This window comes from Ursus arctos, unplaced genomic scaffold (genome assembly GCF_023065955.2).
Source record: "Ursus arctos isolate Adak ecotype North America unplaced genomic scaffold, UrsArc2.0 scaffold_25, whole genome shotgun sequence".
Taxonomy (NCBI): Eukaryota; Metazoa; Chordata; class Mammalia; order Carnivora; family Ursidae; genus Ursus; species Ursus arctos.
The window spans coordinates 20,838,480-20,863,554 of record NW_026622930.1 but is presented as its reverse complement, the minus strand read 5'-3'; the positions used below and the strand labels follow the sequence as shown (position 1 = coordinate 20,863,554).

Sequence of the window (25,075 nt, the reverse complement as noted above, 5' to 3'; positions counted from 1 at the left end):
CTGGTAGAAAATCTGTGGTGAAACCAGAACATTTCACTACTGCTTTGGAGAAGGGCTATTATACAACATTCAGTCAGCTGAAGATGGATTGGTAGAGAGGTGTGTATACATAAGTTTCAAGTCTTTTTTGCTTGTGCAGAATCATCCAGATCTTCCCAAGACTGAATGGGTAGTCCTGTGGCTTTCTTTGTTTTCCATATTCCCAACAAGGCTACATGAAGTTCAGCTCTTGATGAGCCACTTACAACAGCATTCCTTAGGAGCCAACATGACAGGTGGATCAGATTTCCCTATGAAAAACAAACTGACCACCTATAGCAAAATATCAAAACAGACAAGTTCTTCTTTCCTTTTCCTTCTGGTTATATATAATATGTCTCCTTTCAAGACTCTTATTCCCATCATACTGTTCTTTCACAAGCCTAAACCTTGAGGTGATATGAAAGAGACTGACATCAAGATAAGAAAATTCAATTCAGAAATGAAGAAAATGGGAAGGTATACAATACACCCCCAAAGCATCTCAATAATCCCCGCTACAGTACAATTCAGTGTACTGCTACAGTCCATAGATAAATATTGGCAGTGTGGAGGAGTTTATCTTTTTTTCCCTCTGGTGGTTAAAGGGCACCAAATAAATACTGGGCAAGAGGAGTTTGCTGGGAGAGTTAGAAATAAAAAATTAACCAATTTTTATCCCTGTGATAATTCAATGCCAGTAGGAGGCAAGAACTGGAGAAAGGACAACTTTCATGCTAAAAAAAGAATTCCTCTAACCATATGTCACCATCTCTTATTAAGAATCCAGGGAATCCAACAAATAGAAAATTAGTTTCAGAAGACCCCTGTGGCACTTTAAAGCCTTAAAAAAATTACAGTAATAATAAGTTAGCTATTGCTTTTCAGAGGCTTACAGAGCAGCAGAAGCATGGAAATCAGGTTGAAAAAGTTATGTCCAGATTACAAGCTTCCGGAGCTGCTCTCTTAAGCTTAGTTGAATCTCCAAATACCTTTAAAAAGACATACAATTTAATGCAGATGGAATAGATCTTTCGTTTAGTGGTAGTGTGAAATTTTGTCCTTACTGGCAGCAGCTGGTCGTCATCCTTTTCCAAGTCAGGTTACATTAATAAGTACATTAAGACAATACATCAAAGAAATACTACAGCAAAGGGGGGAAAAAGTCCAAACTGACAAACACTTAAGGACTCACTAAGTTCTCTTGCAGCCTTCAACTTGGATCTCCCTCTCGGTTTTTCTGTGGAGAGGTGTAAATCAGAATATTTTTCTCACAGATGCTAAACCATGGCATCAAATGGACAAAATGGTTATCAAGGGACTTTAAAAATCTGACCCCAAGGAATCCAGGACCCATAAAGGTAATTCAGAGGTATACTTCTGATTTGGGACAAATTCTAGATTAAAGAAGTGATCATCTTGGGTAAATGTTATAATTGATGAAACTAAGTCCAGGTTGTTTGGTTTTTTTAGTGTTCTACCGCCCTCAGCTATCAGTCATCTCTGACAGCTCAAGCAGAAGGTCATCTTCATCTTTCCCAGGATCCAAGTCAATCTCAGCTTCTAATTTGCCTCCTATAATCTCCCATATTAGTTTCTCAAAATCATCCTCCACAGAAAGCAGGGGCTTTCCTGTTGAGGTGATCTGAATCAGCGAGTTTTCATAGCCATCTGGGATGAAGAAGGGCCAGATGGTTCCGGTGGGGAGGAATCTGAAGAAGACTGGGTTGGAGGTAGCACAAGATGGTCTCTAGGTTTTTCCATCTCGGGAATAGTGACTGACTTGTCCTCAGAAAGGAGTGGGATAACTGCCACAGCTGCCTTTTGGTGGGGCTTTCCTGTAGGACGCCACTGGAGCTGAGTGGCTGCACAGCTGCAATGACAGCAGGGTGGACCGCCACTGCCTTGCCTTTGGGGGCCAATTTGGGGGATGAGACAACTTTAACCACAGATGGCTTCACATTGACTTTGGGTTTAGATTTACCCCTTTTTTCCAAGGTCTGTGCTGCACATTTCACATTCAATATTGTGTCCCCAGTGCCTGAGGTTTTTACCTCTGCCTTTTGGGATGACTTTGTGGGAAGCCGCTTTATTAGGTGCTGTGTGATGCCCGGCACAGCAGTGAGCACTGGCTTCTCTGCTATCTGAGTATTCCAGGAGTCTCCATCTTCCCAAAGGGGTGTCAAAACTGATTTTTCCTTCTGTGAGTTTCCCCTCTCCAGCTATTTCGGCATGTGCTTCTCTCTCATGGTCTCACATCTCTTGACTTGAATTTTGGTGATGCCAACTCCTGTGGGCTCTACTGAAGCCTCTTTATCCTCTGTTCTAGTAACACTGCTCTGGGAAGCAACTTCACTTCCTTCTTGAACTGTCTTCTCTTCTTTTATACCTGGTTTTGTTTTTGTTTTGTTTTGTTTTTTGTGATTTGGAGAAGCTGCCTTGCCCTGGAGGGTGGCCTCAAGCTGAGGCTGGGAGCTGGTGCTGGTCTCAGAGCTGCTATACCCGTAGTGCCTTCTCCTGCTGAATTTCCTCCAGCGTCTTGACATGCACCACCTGCCTAGACTTTGTTCCACCTGCGAGCTCCTCTGATTGTGCTTTGCTGGTAACTACAGGTGGCAAAACCACTGTTTTTTAAATTTCACTATCGGTCTTCAGCTTGATGCAAGGTTTTTTTGTTACATTATTTTTGCTTTTTTGTCTCTCCGCTTCCTGCTGCTGATGTTTCTTTTCAGCCAGGACCTCAGAGAAGGTTTTGATTCAGATAGTGGAGGGGCTTCTTGTTCCTAAAGTAAAATCATCAACTTTTGGAGGTCCTTCTGTCTTGAGTTTAGGTTGCAATTCTCCACATCTCTGACTGGCTTTTTCAAGAATTTCTTCTAGAGGCGCCTGGGTGGCTCAGTCGTTAAGCGTCTGCCTTTGGCTCAGGGTGTGATCCCAGCATTCTGGGATCAAGCCCCACATCAGGCTCCTCCACTGGGAGCCTGCTTCTTCCTCTTCCACTCCCCCTGCCTGTGTTCTCTCTCTTTCTGGCTGCCTCTCTCTCTGAGAAAAGAAAGGAAGGAAGGAAGAAAAGAAAGAAAAAAAGAATTTCTTCTAATGTCTTCACATGGATCTCACCAACTTTAGTGACTCTGCTGACTCGTCAGTGTTTGGACCAGCTGACATGCCTAATCGCTCCTACAGAGACTTGGAAACGTGAACTTTCTTTGGTGCTTTGTCAGCGTTAGTGCCTAAGGCTTCCACTTTCTTCCCTAACCTCTGTGCAAGGCTACGCTTTAATGGAGGATCACTGTCACCACCTACTGAAAATTTTCGTTTTCCCAGTCTCTCGGTGAGACTCAATCTTACCAAGGATTCTTCTCCTTGTTGGCTGGAAAGAGTTACTCTCCTCACTACAGTCCGGACATTCTCGTTTTCAGGACCTGGAATGGGCTGAGGTAGGAGTAAAAGACTGGAAACTCCGGAAGAAACTTCACCTTGCTTCTTGGATTTTTCTTTCATTTTCTTTGACTTAGTTTCCTCAAAAGTTTTTATTCCAAAATTCGAACATTCACCTGCTTCAAACTGACCCCAGGTTTCTGAGTAGAGGCTGTCTGTAATCCATCATGAGCTTCAGACGTGTGTTGGTTTCATCACCTTCCTTACAAAACTGATCATCACTGTCTTCATCATCATCCACAGCTTTGATTACAGCTGGTAGATGGGTGGGGCCAGGAACATTTTCTGAACTTTGTACTTTCATAACATTCCGTAGCTGAGGGGAGGGATTAGACTGGACAATTTGTTCTGTGGAACTGTGAGCTGGTTAGCCTTCACGTCCTCTTCTGGTGACTTAGGCACAGTGGACAACACAGTTTTGTTTGGAGGTAAGAAAAGGCCATCAATATAATAACATCCTCTGTTGTGATAGAAAGGCAAGGACCAGTTCCAAGTCCTCCTGAAATGGATTTAATCTTCCAAAAGACAACTCAGTCACAGAAATCGTCTTTAAAATGCAATCATTAGCTGGTTGCTCTCCGTAGGAACCTCTGTGTCTTCCCTGAGTTCCAATCTATTATGCCTTTTACTCACACTTAATACGAGTCCATTTTCCAGGAAATTTTTGGGCAAGGAACATCCCCAAATCCTAAAAAGCATCACTATTACTAATTCCACCGCTTCCTTCTCAAGATCCAGAACCAAGGCTGCAAGACATCAACAACATGGGCCTTCCCCATAGGAATCTGCACCGATCATGGGAGTTTAGGGGGTGTTCTTCATGACGGTTTCAGCAATCCAAACCGCGGACACTGTTCCCGACTCCCGCTTGCTGCCACACCCTCCTCTTTCTTTCTTAGCCGCTGCCACCCACCCTCCTCACAGCAGCAACACCCTAATGAATACATGTTTTAATCCACAGGGCAACAACTAAAATAATTGTAAAAGAATAGATTACTAACAAGCTAATAGTAGTGAGGAATAGAATAATAAAAATTAATTAATACTAGGGGCCCCCAGGTGGCTAAGTTGGTTAAGCATCTGACTTTGGCTCAAGTCATGATCTCAGGGTCCTAGGATTGAGCCCTGCCTGGAGCCCGCATTGGGCTCCACTCTCAGTGGGGAGTCTGCTTTCCCTCTGCTGCTCCCCCTGCTTGTGCTGTCTCCCTTTCTCAAATAAATAAAATCTAAAAAAAATTAATACAAAAAAGGGCAAGAAATTTGAAGTAATGAAGAACTTCTAAAACAAATAGTAGATTTAACAGCAAATAATCAATATTTACATTAATTTCATTAAATGTAAAAGGACTTAATATTCCAATTTCAATACCTACCAGGTAGGTTAATTAAAACAAAAAATTCAAGTGTATGCTTCTTACAAGGGACACAATGATATAGAAAGACTAAAAGTATAAGGATAAAAATATTAACATGCAAACAATAACCACGAGAAAATAGATATAAATATGCCACTATATATTAACCCCAAAGTCTTACTATATATAAAAAGGGAAATTTTATTATGATAAAAAGGATTCCTATAGAGAGATATAATGATTCTAAATTTGAGTATCTGTAGGAGCAGAGCTTCAAACCATGTAAAGCAGAAACTGACAGAACTGAAAAAATAAAATAGATACCCACCATCATAGTGGGGATTTGTTTCAATAGAGCTTTCTCCAATAGAACATGCATACAAGAAAAGTAAAAATACTGATAAGAAATTAATAAGGTTTGACCAATATAATTTGCCAACTTCACCTCATTGACTTGTATAAAATATTGTATCCAACAAGTGCAGAGTACATATTCTTTTCAAGGACGCATGGAACATTTATCAAAATTGACCATATGTAGGGCCATGAAAGCAAGTCTCAATAGCTTACAAAAAATTAAAATCAAGTTCTCTGACTAGTAAACAATGCACTTCTAAATAAGCATGAATCAAAGAAGAAATCACAATAGGCACTAGAAAATAATTTTAGCTAAATGACAATAAAAATATGACAAATCTGGGATGCCTGGGTGGCTCAGTCTTTGGGCGTCTGCCTTTGGCTCAGGGCGTGATCCCAGGGTCCTGGGATCGAGCCCCACATCAGGCTCCTGAGCAGGGAGCCTGCTTCCTCCTCTCCCACTCCCCCTGCTTATGTTCCCTCTCTCGCTGGCTGTCTCTCTCTCTGTCAAATAAATAAATAAAATCTTTTAAAAAAATATGACAAATCAAAACCCATAAGATGCAGTTAAAGTCACACTCAGAAGAAAATGTATAGCTTTAAAAAGACATAGATTAGAAATGAAGGCTAAAAATAAATTATGCATCTTTCACAAGAAATTTATAAAGGAACAGTAAATTGAAACTAGAGAAAGTACAACATCCAAGAGAACTGAGAATCAAGGTCAGTAAGGACAACATTAAATTCAAAACAAAATCTTCAGACTCGAAATATAATGTTCATTTATTATACCATTTTGATTCTCTGCCCCTTTCTCCAAAAAAATCAAAGAAACTAATTTGTAACAAAGCTCTATATACACCCTGCAGCTCTTAAAAATAACTGTTTTGTTATTATTATGACCTTTCCTCATAAAGATTCTAGTTGATAACATTTCTCTTAGAAATATCAATTTTCTCCCTCTGAGTGGAACAGTTAATTTCGTAGAGCAAAGAAAACTACTAAATACAAAAACTAAAAAGAGGATGAATATTCAAGTGGATTTTTAAAAGGATATTTCTCTTATGTATATGAGGTATTCAGTTTAATATCTTAGAAAATAAGAGAATAACACATTTTGCATTCTCCAGATTTGCCTAATATATATCCTACATTATCATCTGCAAATGGTTTTAGTTGGCACAAAGGGTAAGTAAAGACTTCTGGACTCCTGCCACACAACTGCTTAATACCTTTATTTTGTAATCATTTATTGAGCAATGAGTATAAAAGCATTATGCTACTCGCATGAGAGAAACAGAGCTGAAAAATCCCTCTCCTTCCCTCAGAGAATTGAGATAGAAAGCATGAAAGCAAATGTCAGTATAGAATGATTTGTCTCATCTACTCCTCTACTGTCAACCCAACTTCCCTGGCACTCCCAGCAGAGAACTGAAGCCCTCTGATTTATTTATGCAGCAGAGTCCCTCACCAGGTTGGATTTGCTGCGAACATAGATACTGAACTAAGGTGTGCTGATGCCCAATGTCATTGCATATTGCTAGCACTTACTGAAAAGCCTCAGTGCGAACATTAGCAAGTTAAAGAACATAATGTTACTCTGTTGCATGGATGTCCTTCCTCAGCTGCCCTCCCTCTCCCGGTCCCTTTTTCAGTGGTGTGATTTGGTAAATTGGCTGAGTTAGGGCTACGGAAGGACTCGGAGCTCATCATCCCCACTTCTAACCTTATCCTTTCACTGCTTTCAAACTTCTCCTGCTAATGCACTATATTTTTCCTATGAGCTGGCTTCCCGGTTCTTGCTTAGATTGTGCTGATAGGAATTGCAAGGGTAGAAAATATGCACTAAAATTGTTGGGAACCTATAGCTGGCATTCCAAAGATAAAAAGCTACCTATTCAGTCAATAAATACAGTTATGTTTAACACAGTGCTAAAACTGTGGTCATTACATCTTACAGCTATACACAGGATTCAAAATAGTGGATCATTCTATTCTTACCCAAATCCTCTTCCCTTGGCCTCTGTGAGTCCACATTCCTGGCCATCCTCTACCACTCTAGTTGGTCTCGCTTATTCTCCTTTGCTGGTTCATTCTTCTTCCTCATTTTTAAACGTTGGGGTTCCATATGACCCAGGCCTGTGTCTTCTTCTCTTCTTACTCTACGATTCTCCTCCATGTGACCTTATCCAACTATTCTCAAGTTTACATCACTAGTCCAGTCCTCTCTTTTTAGCTTTGGGCCATTTACCTGTCAGCCTCCTTGATGTCTCTTCTGAGATGTCTCATATGTATCTCACTACTTAAATGCCCCAAGCTGAAATCGGCCTCTCCTCCTCCACCACTCCTCCATCTCACTGCCAATTCCAGGTGCCTGAGGGGTATCACTGTACCTTCTTTCCTTATCACCCCCTTCTAATCCTTCACCAAGTCCTGTTGCTTCTACTACACTAATATATAAAAAATGTACCCCCTACCTCTCCATTGCCATGACCCTTGCACAAACCATCATAATTTCTTTCTTGGAGTATAGTAATTTCATAGATTAACTCATCTTTCCAGTTTGGGCTTCCTCTAATTCATTTCTGCACCATAGCCGGAGTGATTTTGCTCTTAGGATAAATCCAGGGTTTTCAACAGAAACTTCCAGGCCAGGACCATGGCTGGCCCCCGCCCACCTCTGCCTCCTCATCTTGCTCCATTCCTGCACACCTGTGTTCTTTAATTCCTTGGACGGTCCAAGATCTTCCCCACCTGAGGGCCTTCAGATGCTTTTGCCTGTGTCTGCAAAGTTCTTTCGTCTCTCTCTTTGCCTATTAACTATACTGATTATTTATCTTTTCTTTCTGAATATTACTTATACATACCCTTGAGCCCACCCCCATCTACATTAGATTTCCCCACCTGAATCTATCATTGAATCCTTTATTTTTGCTCTATAGAACTTACTAAAATGTGTGATAACAATACAAATGTATGATGATAATAGTTTCCACAAGGCAGTATGTTTTATGTGCCAATCACCCACACCTAACTAGAAGAAACCATCAAACCAAAGCCCCAAAAGGGAACAATCAAATATATTCTGAAATTGGTCTTTTAAAATAATGAACTAGGGGAATGGGATAGGCTGTTGATGGGCATTAAGGAGGGCACACATTGCATGGTGCACTGGCTGTTATACGCAAGTAATGAATCATGGAACTTTACATCAAAAACTAGGGATGTACTGTATGGTGACTAACATAATATAATAAAAAAATTATTAATAAAAAATAAAAAATAAAAAAAATAAAATAATGAATTGAAAGAGAAGACCTGTATGAATTAATGAAAAATCTGATTGATAGAACATTTGGTATCTGTTTAGCTATCCCTAATTGAGAACATACTATGTCCCAACACTATGCTAAATGTTCAGCACATATTTACTCAATCTGCACCAATTCTCTGACGTAGCTACTATAATTTTGCTGTAAAAACAAACAAACAAACAAACAACTGGGTTCCATAACTCTGTGACTTTATATGTACAGTATATTTTATGTAATTGGACCTTGCTTTAAATCCAGTTTGATGATCTCTGTCTTTTGCAGTATTTAACTCCATTGCATTTACTGCTATTATTGATACAGTTCAATTGAAATCTGCCATTTTCCAATTTGTTTTCTGTCTTCTTTGTTCCCTTATTCAACTCCTTTGTCCTCTTTTGGATTAATCAGGTTGTTTTTGCTTTTTTTAGTATTCTATTCAACCTTTTCTTTTAACTTTTTAGCTCTTTGTAATATTTTTTTGTGGTTATTCAAGGGGTTACAAAATGCATCCTTCATTTATCATAGTCTACCAAGAAGGCTTATTATACCAATACTCATGCCTGGTAAGAAACTTTTGAAATTATTATTGCATTTACCTCCTCCCATCTTTTGTGGTATTTTTGTTATATATATTTTTTTCTATATAGGTTATAAATCTCACAGTACATTGCTATTTTTTAAAGAGTTAATTGACTTCTAAAGAATTTGATTAAAGAAAAACTAGTCTCTTATATATACTTGCATATTTAAAGTTTCCAGTGTTCATTCTTTCCATAGATCCAACGATCCATTTCGTTTAACTTAAGGGACTTCTTTAAGCATGTTAGTGTGGTCCTGCTGGCAAGAAATTTTCTCAGCTTTCTTTATCTGAAGATAATTTTATTTTACCTTAATATTTGAAAAGTATTTTAGCTGGGTATAGAATTCTGGCAAGGCATTTTGTTTCAGCCCTTTGAAGATATCTTTCAATGTCTTCTGGCCTCCATTGCTTCCAATGAGTAGTCATTCCTATTCTTACCATTGTTCTCCTGTAGAGAACACGTCCTCTTTTCTCTGGCCGCTTTTAAGATTTTATGACTTTGGGGAAAAAAAACTAAACAAAACAAGATTTTATGACTTTGGGGGCACATGGATGGCTCAGTGGTTAAGCATCTGCCTTTGGCTCAGGTCATGATCTCAGGGTCCTGGGATCAAGCCCCGTGTTAGTCTCCCTGCTCAGTGGGGCGTCTGCTTCTCTCTCTCCCTCTGCCGCTTCCCCTGCTTGTGCTCTCTCTCTCTCTGTCAAATAAATAAAAATCTTAATTTAAAAAAAAGGACTTTATGACTTTGGTTTTCAAAATAATATACCTAGGTGACATTTTCTTTGTATTTAACCTACTGGGGGTTTTCTGGACTTCCTGAGTCTATGGATTTCTGGTTTTGTTCGAATTTTGAAATGTTTGTTCAATACTTTAGTAGATTAGGGTGGAAGTGACATCATGCATTTTCAGGCCCTGTTTCTAAGATAACTGGCACATTTCACTTTAGATACTTGGAGCCTTAAGCCACTATGTAAGAACTCTGCTGAAGGGAAGACCATATGGGGAGGCCCTGAATTATTACATGGAGATGTGGAGAAGGGCCTAGCTGAGCTGAGCTGCTTGGTTTTTTTAAAAAGATTTATTTATTTATTAGAGAGATAGAGAGAGAAGGAGGTAGGGGCAAAGGGAGAGGGAGAGAGAAACTTAAGGAGACTCTGCACTGAGTGTAGAGCCTGATGCAGGGCTTAATCTCATGACCCTGAGATCAGACCTGAGCCGAAACCAAGAGTTGGTCGCTTAACCAGCTGTGCCACCCAGGCACTCCTAAGCCTAGCTTTCTAACAATCACCTTCAAAGGGCCAGGCATAGAAGCACAGCTATCTTAGACCCTCTATATTGATCCAGACACCAGCTAAAAAACAACCAGTGATCCCAGTGGAGGCCACATGAAGCAGAAGAAAAACCCAGTTTACCACTGCCTGAAATCCTAATCCACAACATCATGAGCTCTATAACAAGATGATTGTTATTTTAGCCACTTAGTTTGGGGTAATTTGTTATACAACAAGAGATATTCAGAAGATGTAGCAGTTACATATCAGTTAACAATGGTTAAAAGACATTGAGGATTTATAAGAGAAAATTATAATAGCGGTTTCTTTATAAGTTATTGAGAGTCCTAAGTGGAAACAAATCAGTTCTCCTGGGTTTTAAACTTCAGCTGGGATACAGTCTGGCCCCCCCAAATATACTTTTTTTTCAAGGATTCATTTATTCATTCGAGAGAGAGAAAAGGGGAGAGAATCTCAAGCAAACTCTCTGCTGAGAATGCAGCACAGTGCAGCACTCAGTCTCACAACCCTGAGATCACAACCTGAGCTGAAACCAAGAGTCAGATGCTCAACCAACTGTGCCATCCAGGTGCCCCCCAAATATACATTTGATAAAGACTTACACCTGTAAAATGGTGAAACACTGGCCACTTCCATCTTCTCTTTCATGTTTTCTATAAAGAAGCTAATAGCACATGGATTGTTGCCATTATTATTCCTACTAATAGCAGCTACCAATTACTGAATACCTTTTATGGGCAAGCACTCTGCTAAAAGGGCTTCACTTATCCCACTTAATCCCACTTAATCTCAGTAAGCGTCAGTTTCCACTATATAAAATGAAGATGGTAATATGTACCCCACAGGGCTTTTGCCCAAATTTACTCAGCTAAGCATTTTCAGAGTCAGAATTTGAAACCAAGAATGCCTCCAAAACTAATGCAAAACCATAGTATCTCTTCAGTTAAAAACAGAAATAAAGAAAACGCTACCCTCGAAGGATATTTTTACTTTTATGTGGATTTTTTGAAAATCACAAGTAAATAAAAATTCTATAATTAGGTAGATAAAAAGTGCAACTTATGGAAGATAGTGTGATAAGGTTTAATATTCACTGCTTCACTAAATTGAGTCAAGTGGATTTATTGGGGGTTACAAGAGTACCAGTTTTAGTCCTGATAATTAGATAATTATGCAATTAGCTGTATGCATCTTTCAGGCAATTTGGAAAATCATTTTTATAATGTCCTATTTCTAGTGGAAAACCTACTGGTAAACTTACATTTTCTTCATTCTGCTTTAAAAATCTGAAGATATAAACTCTCTTTGAATTAACATCTATTATTTTTTAATTCCTCAACCAATTAAAAGACGCTTCAACATCATGAATATCACCTTTTGGTTACAGATTATTTTTCCCTTAATTATGGAACATTAGTGGTGAAATACTTCTTTGGTAATTACCAAAGTAGAATAATTAAGATTTCTCTCATTGAAAAGTCTTGATAATTTGGGAATAACTTTTTCTGTGAATTTATAGACTATTGCTGAAAAGTTACTGCTAGTCTAAAAATCAGGACATTAGAAGCTAAGGATCTAGTATATACCAAGAGCTTCGACAGACTTTATACTTTTTGACCTAGTAATTCCACTTCAATAAATTTTCCCTAATAAACAGAGGAGTGAGAGTTTACATAAAAGCCATTTGTCTCATAGTTAATTTATAATAGCAAAAATTTGGAAACTACTCAAATGCTCAGCTAGAAGGGTTTAATATGAAATAATGAGCAACCATGAGAAATCTGTTGTCACAGACTATTTACCCCAGAGAAATACTTTTGATATAATGCCGTTTTAAAAGCATAAAACATACTTAAAGACAGAAAAAAAACACTGATTTTCTTTATATCATGGAATAATGAGAGGTTTCATATCTTTACTGATGTGAATGTGTTTAAAACTTCTTACAATGTATTATTTTTGTAGTCAGATGAAATAAACTTTTTAAAAATTAAGGGTTCCTTCAATATACAGCAATCTTAAAATTAATACTTGATGTAAAAATACTACACGGGTGACTTATTATGTGATTTAAAAAAAACTATCAGAAAATGTTACTTTAAAATTAATTTACCTAATTCTTAGCCCCATTTTTCACCTCAGGATTGTGCAGGCTTTAAGGTACTTAAGGTAACAAAATTATGCCTTTGCCAATACATACACACCTTCTTTTTAAAGTAGTTAAGTAATCAGTTACTACTTCTCTCTACCTCCCAGAGCACACGGTAAAGTTGCACATAATAAATGTCCAATAATTATTCCTTTAGTTTTAACCAATCTCTCCCCACTAGAGCAAGCAGACCTAGTCAAAGACAGAGTGGCCTTTTTTTTTTTTTTTGAACTACTGGTATTTAAAAGCAGACTAGAAAAAAATTGAAAATCAAATTGAAGTAAGTTGAAAAGAAGCTGGGGGATGGCCAAGACCTAGGTTTTTGGCTCTTATATTCGGTTCCTTGTTTTACACAATGTAGTCTTACACATTACTGCATTTGTGTTTCTTAAAATTCCAACTATGCTAGCTGGGGCAGCTTCTCTTCTCTTCCTGTATCTTATTCCAATTCAGGGTCCCTGCCCGTGCAAGCCTGCAACTTTCTCATCTCCTTTGGTGCCATCTTACTTTGCAGGTGAAAAGCGATGTCAGTTTCATTCTTGCCCTCAGTTTGTTTCCCAGCTTGGCATACTTTCTACTCATGAACTGGGGGTGTTGAGGGTGTGGGCAAATATCTCTAAGACTAAGGATCATAGTCAAATGCCATGATCTAATGCCAGTCGAATAGTTAAGAGAGAAAAGGGGGCACAGGACAATGGAAGGAAAAAAGAAGTTGGAAAGTTCTTGATAGTAGAAGGATTTAAGCCTTCATATCTCTTCCCTTTGCCTTTCTCTCCCCAACCTGGGGACTCTCTTCTGTCACTTTGCTGATTTCCCACACTGTGTGGGGTGCAGGCTGGGGTGCTAAGTGCCTGCCACAATGCCACCTGTTTTGAACAAGCCAATTTCTCTGTTCTTTTCTCTTATGAAGAATGAACAAATGGGGGCACCTGGGTGGCACAGTAGGTTAAGCATTGGACTCTTGGTTTCAGCTCAGGTTGTGATCTCAGGGTCATGAGATCAAGCCCCCCCACCCCCACCCCCGTTGGGCTCTGGGCTCAGTGTGAAGTCTGCTTAGGATTCTCTTCTCCCTGCAGTGCCTGGGTGGCTTAGTCGGTTAAGCGTCTGCCTTTGGCTCAGGGCGTGATCCCAGGGTCCTGGGATTGAGCCCCACATTGGGCTCACTATCAGCGGGGAGCCTGCTTCTCCCTCTCCTGCTCCCCCTGCCTGTGCTTTCTCTGTCAAATAAATAAATAAAATCTAAAAAAAAAAAAATTCTCTTCTCCCTCTGGCCTTCCCACAGACACTCCCTTGCTCTCTCTCTAAAATAAATAAATAAATCTTAAAAAAAAAAAAGGAATAAATAAATGTTTCCCAGAAGAAGAAAAAGCCCAGAATCTTGCCCTAGGATTAAATGAGCCTAATGTATGCTAAATTATTGATCTGCTGGTTTGTGAAAACACAGCACACTTGGCGTCACTGTTAACACTTGTCATTGAAATGTCCATTTTATTTGAAATCCAATGAAGGGAAATTAAGCAATAGGATGTATTTAAATTTCTTTTTAGTTTTGGTGGATGATCTCCTTTAAACACCATTAAAAAATAATGATAAATAAAACAGTATGTGGAGTTAGAAGTCCTAGGTTAAGGCCCGGGGTTGCCTCTGTGTAACAGGAGATCAGTCACTTACTCTTGCTAAATGTGTCTTCATTGTTTTGCCTGCAAAATGAAGAGGATTATTACCTGCTTCACCCCCTCATGGGTAGAACCATCCTAAGTGATAGTGTACTCAGTCCCTGGTTACCTTTACTCTCCAAGGCTGAGCTTTTCTAATCAATAAACTCCAAGATCCTCAAATATTTTCTTGACACAGCTAAATTGCCCCACTCCATAGAAGAGCATATTTGAACATTGAAGCAGACTATCTGGCACTTTATATATTTTAAAAAATTTTTATATAGAATATATATTCCTTTGTGGTTTTTTTTAATTGGGGGAATTTTTTGTATGCCTTTTATTTCGTTTTTTAAAAATTTTTATAATAATATTTTTATTATATTATATTAATCACCATACAGTACATCCCTAGTTTTTGATGTAAAGTTTTTTAAATTTTTAAACAAGATAAAATAGGGGCGCCTGGGTGGCTCAGTTGGTTGAATGCCTGACTCTTGGTTTCGGCTTGGGTAGTGATCTCAGGGTCCTGGGTTTGAGCCCCAGCAGGGTCGGCAGGTGTCCGTTGGGCTCCTTGCTCAGCTCAGGGAGGAGTCTGTTCTCTCCCTCTCCTTCTGCCCCTCCCCTCACTCACGGATGCATACACTCCCTCTCTAAAGTAAATAAGTAAATCTTAAAAAAAAAAAAAAGATAAAATAAAAAGTGAAACGTACACATTCCTAGCCACCAAACCTACCTACCAGAGACAACCACGATGAACACCATGTTCTGTATTTTAAGAATTGTATTGATGCTTATTGTATTAGTTTGGGTAGGCTAGTAACTATAAGAAATAGACAAAAATTAAACTCTATAACAGCCCGAAGGGAACTGAAGGTTATTTCTTGCTCATGGGACAGTACGGGGTGGAGGGGAAGGAGGGCAGGTCGGTGCTCTCCCATGCCCTCAATCAGCGACCCCGGCTGCTGATCCAGGGACCCTGCCATCCTCAGCTCTTGTTCAGACCCCTCTGGGGGACAGCTCTATGCCAACCTGCCGTGCTGGAAATATATACATGTTTCCTTTCTCTCGGTGTCCCCAGCTTCCTGGCAACAAAGCTAGCCTCCTGCGCTCTCAGGCTGTGATTGCTTAACTCAAAATTGAGCGATTCAAGTTCACCCCCCGTGCAGGCTTGGAACGTATTCAAATTTGGACTCCCCTGTCACGCTTGTCCTCTTATCAGAGGTTTGGGAGTGCTCACCTACTGCTCCTCTCTGCTTTCTATCTTTGAAAAGGTTATACCAGCTGCATTCACTTCTGACACCATTTCCATATAGCTAAGTGGGCAGTTCATGCGCCTTCCCCTTCTCCACTTCAGGAGAGATTTTATTTTTCTAGCTTTAAGATATAATTGACATGTAAGGTAAGGTTAAGGTGAACGATGTGTTGATTTGATACGCTTACATTACTGCAAAAAGATTACCACCAAAACATTATCTAACACTTCCATCCTGTCACATAATTACATTTCTTTTTTATGGTGAGCACACTTAAGGTCTCTCTTAGCAACTTTCAAGGATGTAACGCAGTATTCTTATTATATTATTAGCTATAATCGCCATGCTGTGCCTTAGATCCCCAGAATTTGTTAGTCTTATAAATGGATGTACGCTTTGACGCTGTCCCTCCCCAGCCTCTAGTAACCACCACTCTCCTTTCTATTTCTCTGAGCTTGGCTTTTTTAGATTCCACATATAAGTGAGGTCATGAGGTATTTATCTTTCTCTCAGCAGAGATTTTTTTTTAAGTCACTTGTGAGCATGAGCAGCTGACTATCTTCTTACCTCAGAAAGCGGCTTCTTTTCCTCGATGTTTTCTTGTGGTAACTCTTGCCTATCTTCGATTTCCCCTAAGAACTCCACCTCTTCTGGGTCTCCCCTCTCCTGGCAGCCTCTCCCGCCTCTTTCAGCCATGTTGGCTGCAGCCTACTTCGGTCAGCTGGAGCCCACAGCAGTTTCCCATTTCTCTCGTGCGCTCTCTCTAAAGCTGCTTCGGCTGCCTGCCTTTCATTGTGACATTCTCTCAAGTCCGGCTTCTTCAACATTAGTCTGTCCTGGAGCAGTTTGCCAAACCACACTCCGTTGCCAAACTCTCCTAACTGGTTTATATTTGATTGACAGCAGTTCAAACCCTTCTCCCCCCACGGAAAGCTCTGGCGAGGAGTTTATGGCTCATCATGCAGAGAGAGGGCACTTCAACTCGGCAGCATCTAAAAGTATCTTAGAAGGGCAAGGCGGGAGCAGCTATTGTGCAATAAGGTAGCCAACCATCCCGGTTTACCCAGGACAGACAGAGCTCCAGAAATACGGGGCTTTTGGTTTCAAACCAGGACAAAATTTTAAATCTACTCTAAAGTGGTTCCTTCCATGCAGGATCTTGATTTTGAGGTGAGGGATTCTAAGGGTCTTGGGATATAAACTGTTGATGGTTTCTGTTGAAGCATAGATGTGTCTTTCAAAAAGTTCCAATAAAGAACAATAAAGTTATCTGTCCGGGCAAAAATGCTAATGAAGACAATGGACTAGTAAGTTTATATTAATAAGACAGTAAGTTGAGGTGGGGGCAAGAGAGTTTTATTATTATTATTATTATTATTATTATTATTATTATTATTATTATTTTTGAGAGAGCAAGTGCACGAGCAGAGAGGTGGGGGGGAGGGTGCTGCAGGGGCAGAGGGAGAGGAAGAGAGAGAGACCCTTAAGCAGGCTCCAGGCCCAGGGCTGAGCCCAACACAGGCCTTGATCTCACAACCTGAGATCATGACCTGAACCAAAATCAAGAGTCTGATGCTTAACCGAGTAAGCCACCCAGATGCCCCAGTAGTTTCTGCTTCTAGCCTCTCCTTCCCAATATCTGGTTCATACTCCACATCTTCAGTCAAATACCACACCTAGTGTTTTGGGGTTTTTTATTTTGTATGAACATGGCAGCACCTCCACCCTCAAGTCTCTGATGTCTGTTCTAGCTTTCATTCCACTCAGGAGAATAACAATAATAAAACTGTTGTTCATAGAGCCTTCACTGTGTGCTAGGCTACATGTCAAACCCTTTATAGATATTATTTTATTTTCACAAGAGTCCTGTGAAAGATGTTCTATTATTATCCCTATTTTATAGATGAGGGAACTATGGCTCAGAGAGGTCAAGACACTTGCGCAAGGATATGTAGCCGGAAGGAAGTGGCAGAGAGAACATTTGATCTCAGTGCCATCTGACCATTCAGCAGTAAAAAGGAGCAAACTACTATGTACACCAGCTGTACATGAAGTTTATGCAAATTCTTCTTCAGTAAAACCATTTTTAAAAATCCAGGGCTGGATTCTAAGTCTTCTAGTTGTTACTATCAGCGAGTTGATGCAGGTTCCTTTAGGCTTAGGTGCCATCCCTACGGGGAAAGGATACGGGTCTTATGGGGTTCTTCTGTCCCCTTCATATAAGCGTAGAGAGTACCTTTCAACTCTTTCAACCAATCTACATGTGTTGAATACATTCAGTTATACTGACGAGAACCTCTTTCTAACAGTCATGAGCCTCACTAATGCTAACTGTGCACTTTGAGTGGCATGTAAATAACCCTAAGTATGGAAGTTGCAGACATGTGTAATATCACAGCATAGGTGCCGAAGTCTTCAGTTACTGGTATAGAAAAATCAGCTCGAGTGAACTGTTAAGACTCACTACATCCACTCCCTCTGAAATAGCAGTGGGACAGAGGAAGCTCACCGCCCTTACTGCCTTGCTGTCATCCATCATTTAGTCTGCTCAGCTTCCCGCTCCAAGGCCAGGATACGTGCTATTGTTAATAATAAAGATATCAGTTCTCAACAAACCATTGGAGGAGCTTTTCTTTTCTATTTAAATATAAAAAGTTGGGGGAGATGGGAAAGGCTGTGAGACTACAATTAAGAGAAAGGTCACCCATACATTCAAACGGACTGGAACTAAGTCAGTTCAGGGGGAGGGCAGAATAGCCAATGTGTCCCTGGGACGAGCCAGGAGGAGCTTGCTGCTGAGGGGACGGATTCCTGGCAGAAGCAGTCCCTGGGGCACCGCATATACGTGTACTCTTATGAACGTTTGTCAAACCTGTTTCATATTATTTTAACTTCGGTAAGAACAGAAATGGATGTGTTATAGCGAATGTGTTTCCTGTAACTCTTACAGAGAGATTCGGAACACCAGAAGCTTAACTTCCATAGACCCTGATGCCCTAAAAGAGCTCCCACTCTTGAAGTTCCTGTAAGTATTAACTCCTATCCCATCCTACCTTTTTTTTTTTTTTTTGAGAGAATTATAATGCTGTTATCTGCCAGGAGTCTCCCTAGGATGATGTGGGCCAGGGTCATTTTAGTGGTATATGGCCTGAGACAAATCACATCCTGTGACTTACTCCCCACCCTTTCCCATCAGACAAGGTATCAGGTGAAATGATCCACATTTGAAAACCCTATTTAAAAGTCAGCACATAATGCTGGAACCAAAGACTTGATCCAAGAGACATGAGGGAGAAAATACCATGATGTATACATAGTCTTTAAATGGACTGTAACAGAATAAAGAAAAACAAAAAACTCTGAGAGTCCATTGGTTAATTTTATTAGAAAACGGGTATCAAAACAATATTAAAGTGACTGTTACACAGAAAGAAAAAAAAAAGCCACAAAGGGCAGAACCCAAACTCTTGGAGGCTGGGGGGACAAAAATGGAAGAGACAACACTATTGCTCTGCTTTGGCGACACCTTATGAGCTAGCTATAAACTCCCTGAGGGCAGGAAGCACAGCACCTTATGCTCTAGTGCATCTTTACAGCCTGGCACAGAGTAGGTGCTCAATAAAAACATGTTCAGTGGGTGTGTATGTATGGCCTTGGGTCTTCTAGGCACCAACGGGAAGAACCTGTCCCTTCTTCCCTTCTTTCCTGCTCACAGGCATTGTGAAAGATTAGAATACAAAAACTTTACAAGAGGAAACAATTAAAATCAACCTTAATCCTAATACCCAGAAATAATCATTATTAACATATTAGTTTGTGTCCATCTAGGGCTTTTAAATAATAGCGTACATCCATAGAAGTTACCCAGGAAAAGAAGGGGGAGGGGTAGGAGAAAAACACAGGTGGAGGGACTAGCATGATAAAGACACAAAGGTGTGGAACTACATGGCTCATCTGGGGCCCTAAAAATAGTTCAGGACTGAAGAGGTGGGAGTGGGAGATGCAGGGAGAATAGACGAGCACAGTGATGGGAGATGTGGCTGGAGGGGTATCTGGGAAATAATAAAAACTTATGGGACAAGCCAATCACTCCTGTGTGGACCCTGAGTTTCAGTCAATCAATAATTCTTTGATACGATGATCCCTTAGTATGTGCAGGGCTCTGTGGGGAACCCATAAGATAACATTGTCCTTAACTTCAAGAAGCTTACAATGTAGTTGGGAAGATATTGTACATAAAATTAAAAAGTTCCTTTCCTACTGGAGAATAATGGTAAGTGATAGAGGTACATACATTATTTGGGGGACAGTTAATTAGAGGACACATCAAAAAGGAGATGAACTTGTTTGGGGTTTTGAAGAAAAAAGAGGTCCTGGTCCCTAATCTGGCATTTCCAGCCCCACTATATGGTCCCCACTTAACTCCAGGGCCTCCCCCCACCACACACACTTCCACATGAACCTCTCTTGCAACTGACTAGTTTGTTCACTGTTTCCTGTTCTTCTAATATTCTTTATGGAATCTCCACTCTCTCCTTTGCTATCTGGAATATCCCATTTGCTCTTTGTGAGACCTCTGGCTCCTGTTTTTCTCTTCAAATCTTATGCCTTCCCCTCTAAAAGGAGTCAGGTCAGAATTTACCTAAGAAGATATATCAATGAAACCAGAGTTTTCTCTGCTGGAAGACTTTCTTTAAAGGTTTACTGGTAGTGCCTACGTCTTACCCCATGCCATGCCATGTGTCTCAAACAACAACAACAACAACAACAACAACAACAACAACAACAACAAAACACTGCATTTCCTCTACCTACATTCTAGCAGCTGCAATGAATGTTAAATTAACCAGGAGCCTGAGAGTGGCTGTATTCATGCTGTTTTGTGTACATTTTTAGTCTTGACATTTTACCCTGATGACACACACTTTGGAAAGTGAAGACAGTTGTCTCTGATTGATTTTATCCCTTGTCTAGACATATTTTCTAAATGGCACTGCTGCCATCCTACTCCCAGGTGACTGCCATGGGAAAATAACTCTTGGCAAAATAATGAACATAATATAATGTGAAGGTTGAAAGAGGAAGCCTGGCTTGGAGTTGGGTATTATATTGTCTTTCTGCCCATCCTCCCCTTTTTCCACTGCCCCCCCCCCAGTAATGCTCTCCAATTAAAACAGGGAAATATCACACACACATGCACACATGGAAGGGAATCTGAAAACCTATTTATAGGAAGCCTACTTTGCTGAAACAATCCTCATATTCTTCTAAAGAGAAAAAAAATGTATTGGCACTGGTGGACTGAATTAGATGCTCGTACCTTGAGGGAGCAACATCTCATCCAAGGGTCGGAACTTGCCCATGGTCACTCACATATTTAATGAAGGAGTTAGGATTTGACTGTCTGACTTCAGAACCCATACTTTCAGCTACTACATTATCTACTTCCTATGTGTTGGTTTTCTTCCCTTACTTCTATTCTCTCTTCTTTTTCATGCACTGTAGTGGGATTTTCAACACTGGACTTGGAGTATTCCCTGACCTGACCAAAGTTTATTCCACTGATGTATTCTTTATACTGTAAGTATGCACACATGCAATATTTGGCAGTATTTTGTCACTGACAAGTAGGGTGCAGCCATAAGGGTTGGTTGAAACCAAGTGAAGCAATTGTCTCACGGGGAAGCAGTGATCAGCTGTGACAAATGCACTGGTGGATGAAGTAAGGCAGAGACTGAGAAATGACCATCGGGTTTAGTAATATGGGGCTTTGGTGATTCTGACAAGAGTAGTTCCAGTGGCGCTTTAGGGTGAAGTCTGGTTGGAGTTGGCTCAAGAAAGAATCAGAAGGGAAGACTGAGAGAAGGTGACCATTACAAATTCTTTTGGGAAGTTTTACTATTAACAAAGGGCAGCAAATATCTCAGTAGTTAGAGGATAATGGGTTAGGAGAAAAGGTTTCTTTTTATTGTTTGTTGTTGTTGTTTGCTGGGACAAATTATGGCATGTTTGTTTGCTGATGGGAGTGATCAAGTAGAAGGAAAATTTGATAATAATGATGGTACTTCATTTTCCACATAATTTTTAATAGCTTTTCAAACGCATGCATTATCATGTTTGCTACTCTTGACCACCTTATAAGGCATAAAAGGAAGTTATAATTTTTTCCATTCTATAAGTGAAGAAACAGAGGAATAGAAAACCTAAGTGATTTTGTCTGAGCAGAGTCCGAAGGAGCAGGAACTGGTGGTGGTCAAACTACTTCCTGTGGCTTCTGATTGGTGGCCATGTGCCCTTTTCCAAAACCTGCAACACAGTCAAGTGTCTTACCTAGTTATATAGAAGTAAACAGACTTATGCAGCGTTACAGGGTGAGTCTGCAATACAGAGTCAGCAAAATGTGGAGTGATCGGATCTGAACTCTCAGGATTTTGCTAGAAAAAAAAAATTGACACGCTTGTTTGCTGCCAAAGAGCTCAGTTCAAAAATGTAGGCAGTCTTCTAGCAACTAGACTGGCACAGAAAGTTCTCCAGGAGCATCTGTCTGGCAGTGGTTTGCAAGGAGAGGACACTTCAGTAATACTCATAAAAAGAAATCCACTGATCTCATTCTACCAGCCCTTTTTAGAGGTTCCATACACTTAGAAAACTCTAGTTGCTATGGACAAAGTATTTGTCACAGATTTATAGAAGTCTCTAAGGCCCACCTGCTCCCCTTGCAAATGAGGATTTAGTCAGGGACTTCAGCCCACACCCAAAGCTCACTTGCTTACTGCACATTTGGAGTGCATGTCCCCCTACAACATCCATCCCCACCTCACCAAACCTCTGAGGCACCAGCAGTTAAGAAGGGTCAATGAAACTTAAAAATAAACAAGATCAAACTAAATTGCATCAGGTTATTTATTTGAGTTCATAGGTCGAGCAAGAGCCCAGCGCCAGAAAGAAAGTATTTTTTTTTTCACCAAGCGTTTTTGTCCCTCCCTTGCAGTGAAATCACAGACAATCCTTACATGACTTCCATCCCTGCCAATGCTTTCCAGGGGCTGTGCAATGAAACCCTGACACTGTGAGTATTGCCACTTCCACTCCTGCCAACAACTGAAATGTTATTTGGACCACTGTCGTATTTTCACAGCCTCTCCAAGAAATATACTGCAGGATGTGCTCTATGATCTACTAAAGGTTTCACAGAGTTAAATAAGAGGATTGCCTTATGGTGTGGTACTGTAATCAATGACAAAGTGGTTTAAGTAACAAGACAAGTATTCCCTTATAGAAATGGTCAGCACACTTGATCTAGAAAAGACCATTAGGTCTTACAGACCACGTGGCCTTTGTGGCAACTGCTTACCTCTGCCATTGTAGGGAAAAGGCAGCCATACATGATACATAAACTAGTGAGCCTATCTTTCCAATCAAATTTAACTTACAAAAACAAGTAGTGGACCAGATTTGACCTGCAGACCTTGTAATATACTGTATTCTATTATCCCCATTGTATAGAGGAAGAACTTGGGTTTAGAGCAGTGACTTTTCCAAGGTCACTGAATTAGAAAATGGTACAACTAACAGCTTCTCATGCTCTTTGCACTCACACTCAACTCCAGTCATACAACTACTATGAAGTTCCTACAAAGCCATACTGAATAGAAAACAGTGTTGCTCAACATCATTATTTTTCAGAGTTCAAATAGGTTCTGCTCTTCCGATGTTCAAAAGGAGATGTTTATCAGAGAAATTCATAAAATGTTCTAATAAGGAAGCCTAGTAGAGGTATAAAAGATAAGTTAATTCTCCAAACTGGTCGAGAACTCCCCTCTCTCATCAAATTAGCCACAAACTAGAGTTGTCTAAAGGATCCTTCTCTCTAGCTTCAGTACCACTGCCCAAGTTCAGGCCTCCTGGCTTTTTTGCCTGGATTGTCGCCCAGCTTCCTTTCTCAGCTCACACTACAGTCCAGATGTTCTTTATGAGATGCAAACTTGATTGGGATTATTCCCCAGTAAAACTGATCCAAGCATCCGCACAACTCTTGTAAGGGGCTGCTTCCAAGCCATTCTAACTCTATCGATCTAGGCCCTATGAAACTGCCTCAACCTCCGAGTCTCTATCCACAGTGGAGCATTTCAGTTCATTCTTCTCCTTGAAACATGGGAAGAGGTCTTTTGAAAAGATGAGAGACTCTTCTTGGCCACCATTTCATTTGATGATGCAGCAACAACCTGGAGTCTTAGCCTGCTTAGTCCCAAACCTCAAGGCCATTTGCCTCCTCTGTAAAGGTTTCCATTGTGCCACTTAACCATTCATTGTATGTATACTCCTTTCTCAATTTCTTTACCTTCCCTTTTTGGCATTTTTTTTCTAAGGACCCCATGCCCCTAGCAGCCCTCTCAAGTGAAAGCAGCTCTTTTTCCCACTGAGCATGGGGCACAGTAGGCATTTAAAAAACATCTGAATGAAATCAAGAGTTGGGAATAGCATGGGTTGCCCATTATCTTTTTGGATGATTATTTTTACATTCCTGAAAAAGTCCTTGCTTCTTTGAAGCTCATGCTCTAGAAACTGCATGAGAGGGTATGTGTCCAACAGTGAATTTGTACGCATATTCCTGGCAGGATAGAGTTTCAATCAAAGTTTGCAATCCTTTTTTTTTTATTCTTCACTATTTTTTTCTTCCTTCATTATTTTCCCTTTCTAAGGCCTATTTGTCTATTAGGAGTTTTATTTAATCTCTGATGTAATTCCAACAAAGAATATTTTCATTGTCTAGGACTCTTTTTTTTTTTTTTATGTTTTTTTATTATATTATGTTAGTCACCATACAGTACATCCCTGGTTTTTGATGTAAAGTTCGATGATTCATTAGTTGCGTATAACACCCAGTGCACCATGCAATATGTGCCCTCCTTAAAACCCATCACCGGTCTATCCCATTCTCCCACCCCCCTCCCCTCTGAGGCCCTCAGTTTGTTTCTCAGAGTCCACAGTCTCTCATGCTTCATTCCCCCTTCTGATTACCCCCCCTTTCTTTATCCCTTTCTTCCCCTACCGATCTTCCTAGTTCTTATGTTCCATAGCTGAGAGAAATCATATGATAGTTGTCTTTCTCTGCTTGACTTATTTCACTTAGCATTATCTCCTCCAGTGCCGTCCATATTGCAGCAAATGTTGAGAATTCATTCTTTCTGATAGCTGAGTAATATTCCATTGTATATATGGACCACAACTTCTTAATCCAGTCATCTGTTGAAGGGCATCTCAGTTCCTTCCACAATTTAGCTATTGTGGACAATGCTGCTGTGAACATTGGGATGCACATGGCCCTTCTCTTCACTACATCTGTATCTTTGGGGTAAATACCCAGTAGTGCAATGGCTGGGTCATAGAGTAACTCAACTTTTAACTTTTTAAGGGACCTCCACACTGTTTTCCAGAGTGGCTGTACCAACTTGCATTCCCACCAACAATGTAGGAGGGATCCCCTTTCTCCACATCCTCTCCAGCAATTGTTGTTTCTTGCCTTGTCAATTTTTGCCATTCTAACTGGCATAAGGTGGTATCTTAGTGTGGTTTCGATTTGAATTTCCCTGATGGCTAATGATTTTGAACATTTTTTCATGTGTCTGTTAGCCATTTGTATGTCATCATTGGAAAAGT

The 25,075-nt window shown here is 40.2% G+C and overlaps 2 protein-coding genes and 1 pseudogene across 7 annotated transcripts in view; 1 reads left to right on the top strand and 2 right to left on the bottom strand.

Moving 5' to 3' along the window:
- The window catches only part of CEP128 (centrosomal protein 128), a 500,403-nt gene extending 484,017 nt beyond the window's left edge, over nucleotides 1–16,386 (bottom strand). The window contains exon 1 of one of the 2 annotated variants that reach the window (XM_057318321.1): nucleotides 15,983–16,386. The gene's annotated coding sequence lies outside the window, so the exon portion shown is untranslated. The remainder of the gene's footprint in view (nucleotides 1–15,982) is intronic. The other variant, XM_057318320.1, reaches the window with a different exon arrangement.
- The window catches only part of TSHR (thyroid stimulating hormone receptor), a 158,123-nt gene that overhangs the window by 93,133 nt on the left and 39,915 nt on the right, over nucleotides 1–25,075 (top strand). For all 5 annotated transcript variants that reach the window (XM_044391340.3, XM_057318324.1, XM_044391341.3 and 2 more), the window contains 3 exons: nucleotides 18,366–18,440; nucleotides 20,921–20,995; nucleotides 22,407–22,484. In XM_044391340.3, the coding sequence (XP_044247275.1) occupies nucleotides 18,366–18,440; nucleotides 20,921–20,995; nucleotides 22,407–22,484 (228 nt within the window). The remainder of the gene's footprint in view (nucleotides 1–18,365; nucleotides 18,441–20,920; nucleotides 20,996–22,406; nucleotides 22,485–25,075) is intronic.
- LOC123002148 (zinc finger CCCH domain-containing protein 11A-like) lies at nucleotides 1,200–16,111 on the bottom strand (annotated as a pseudogene).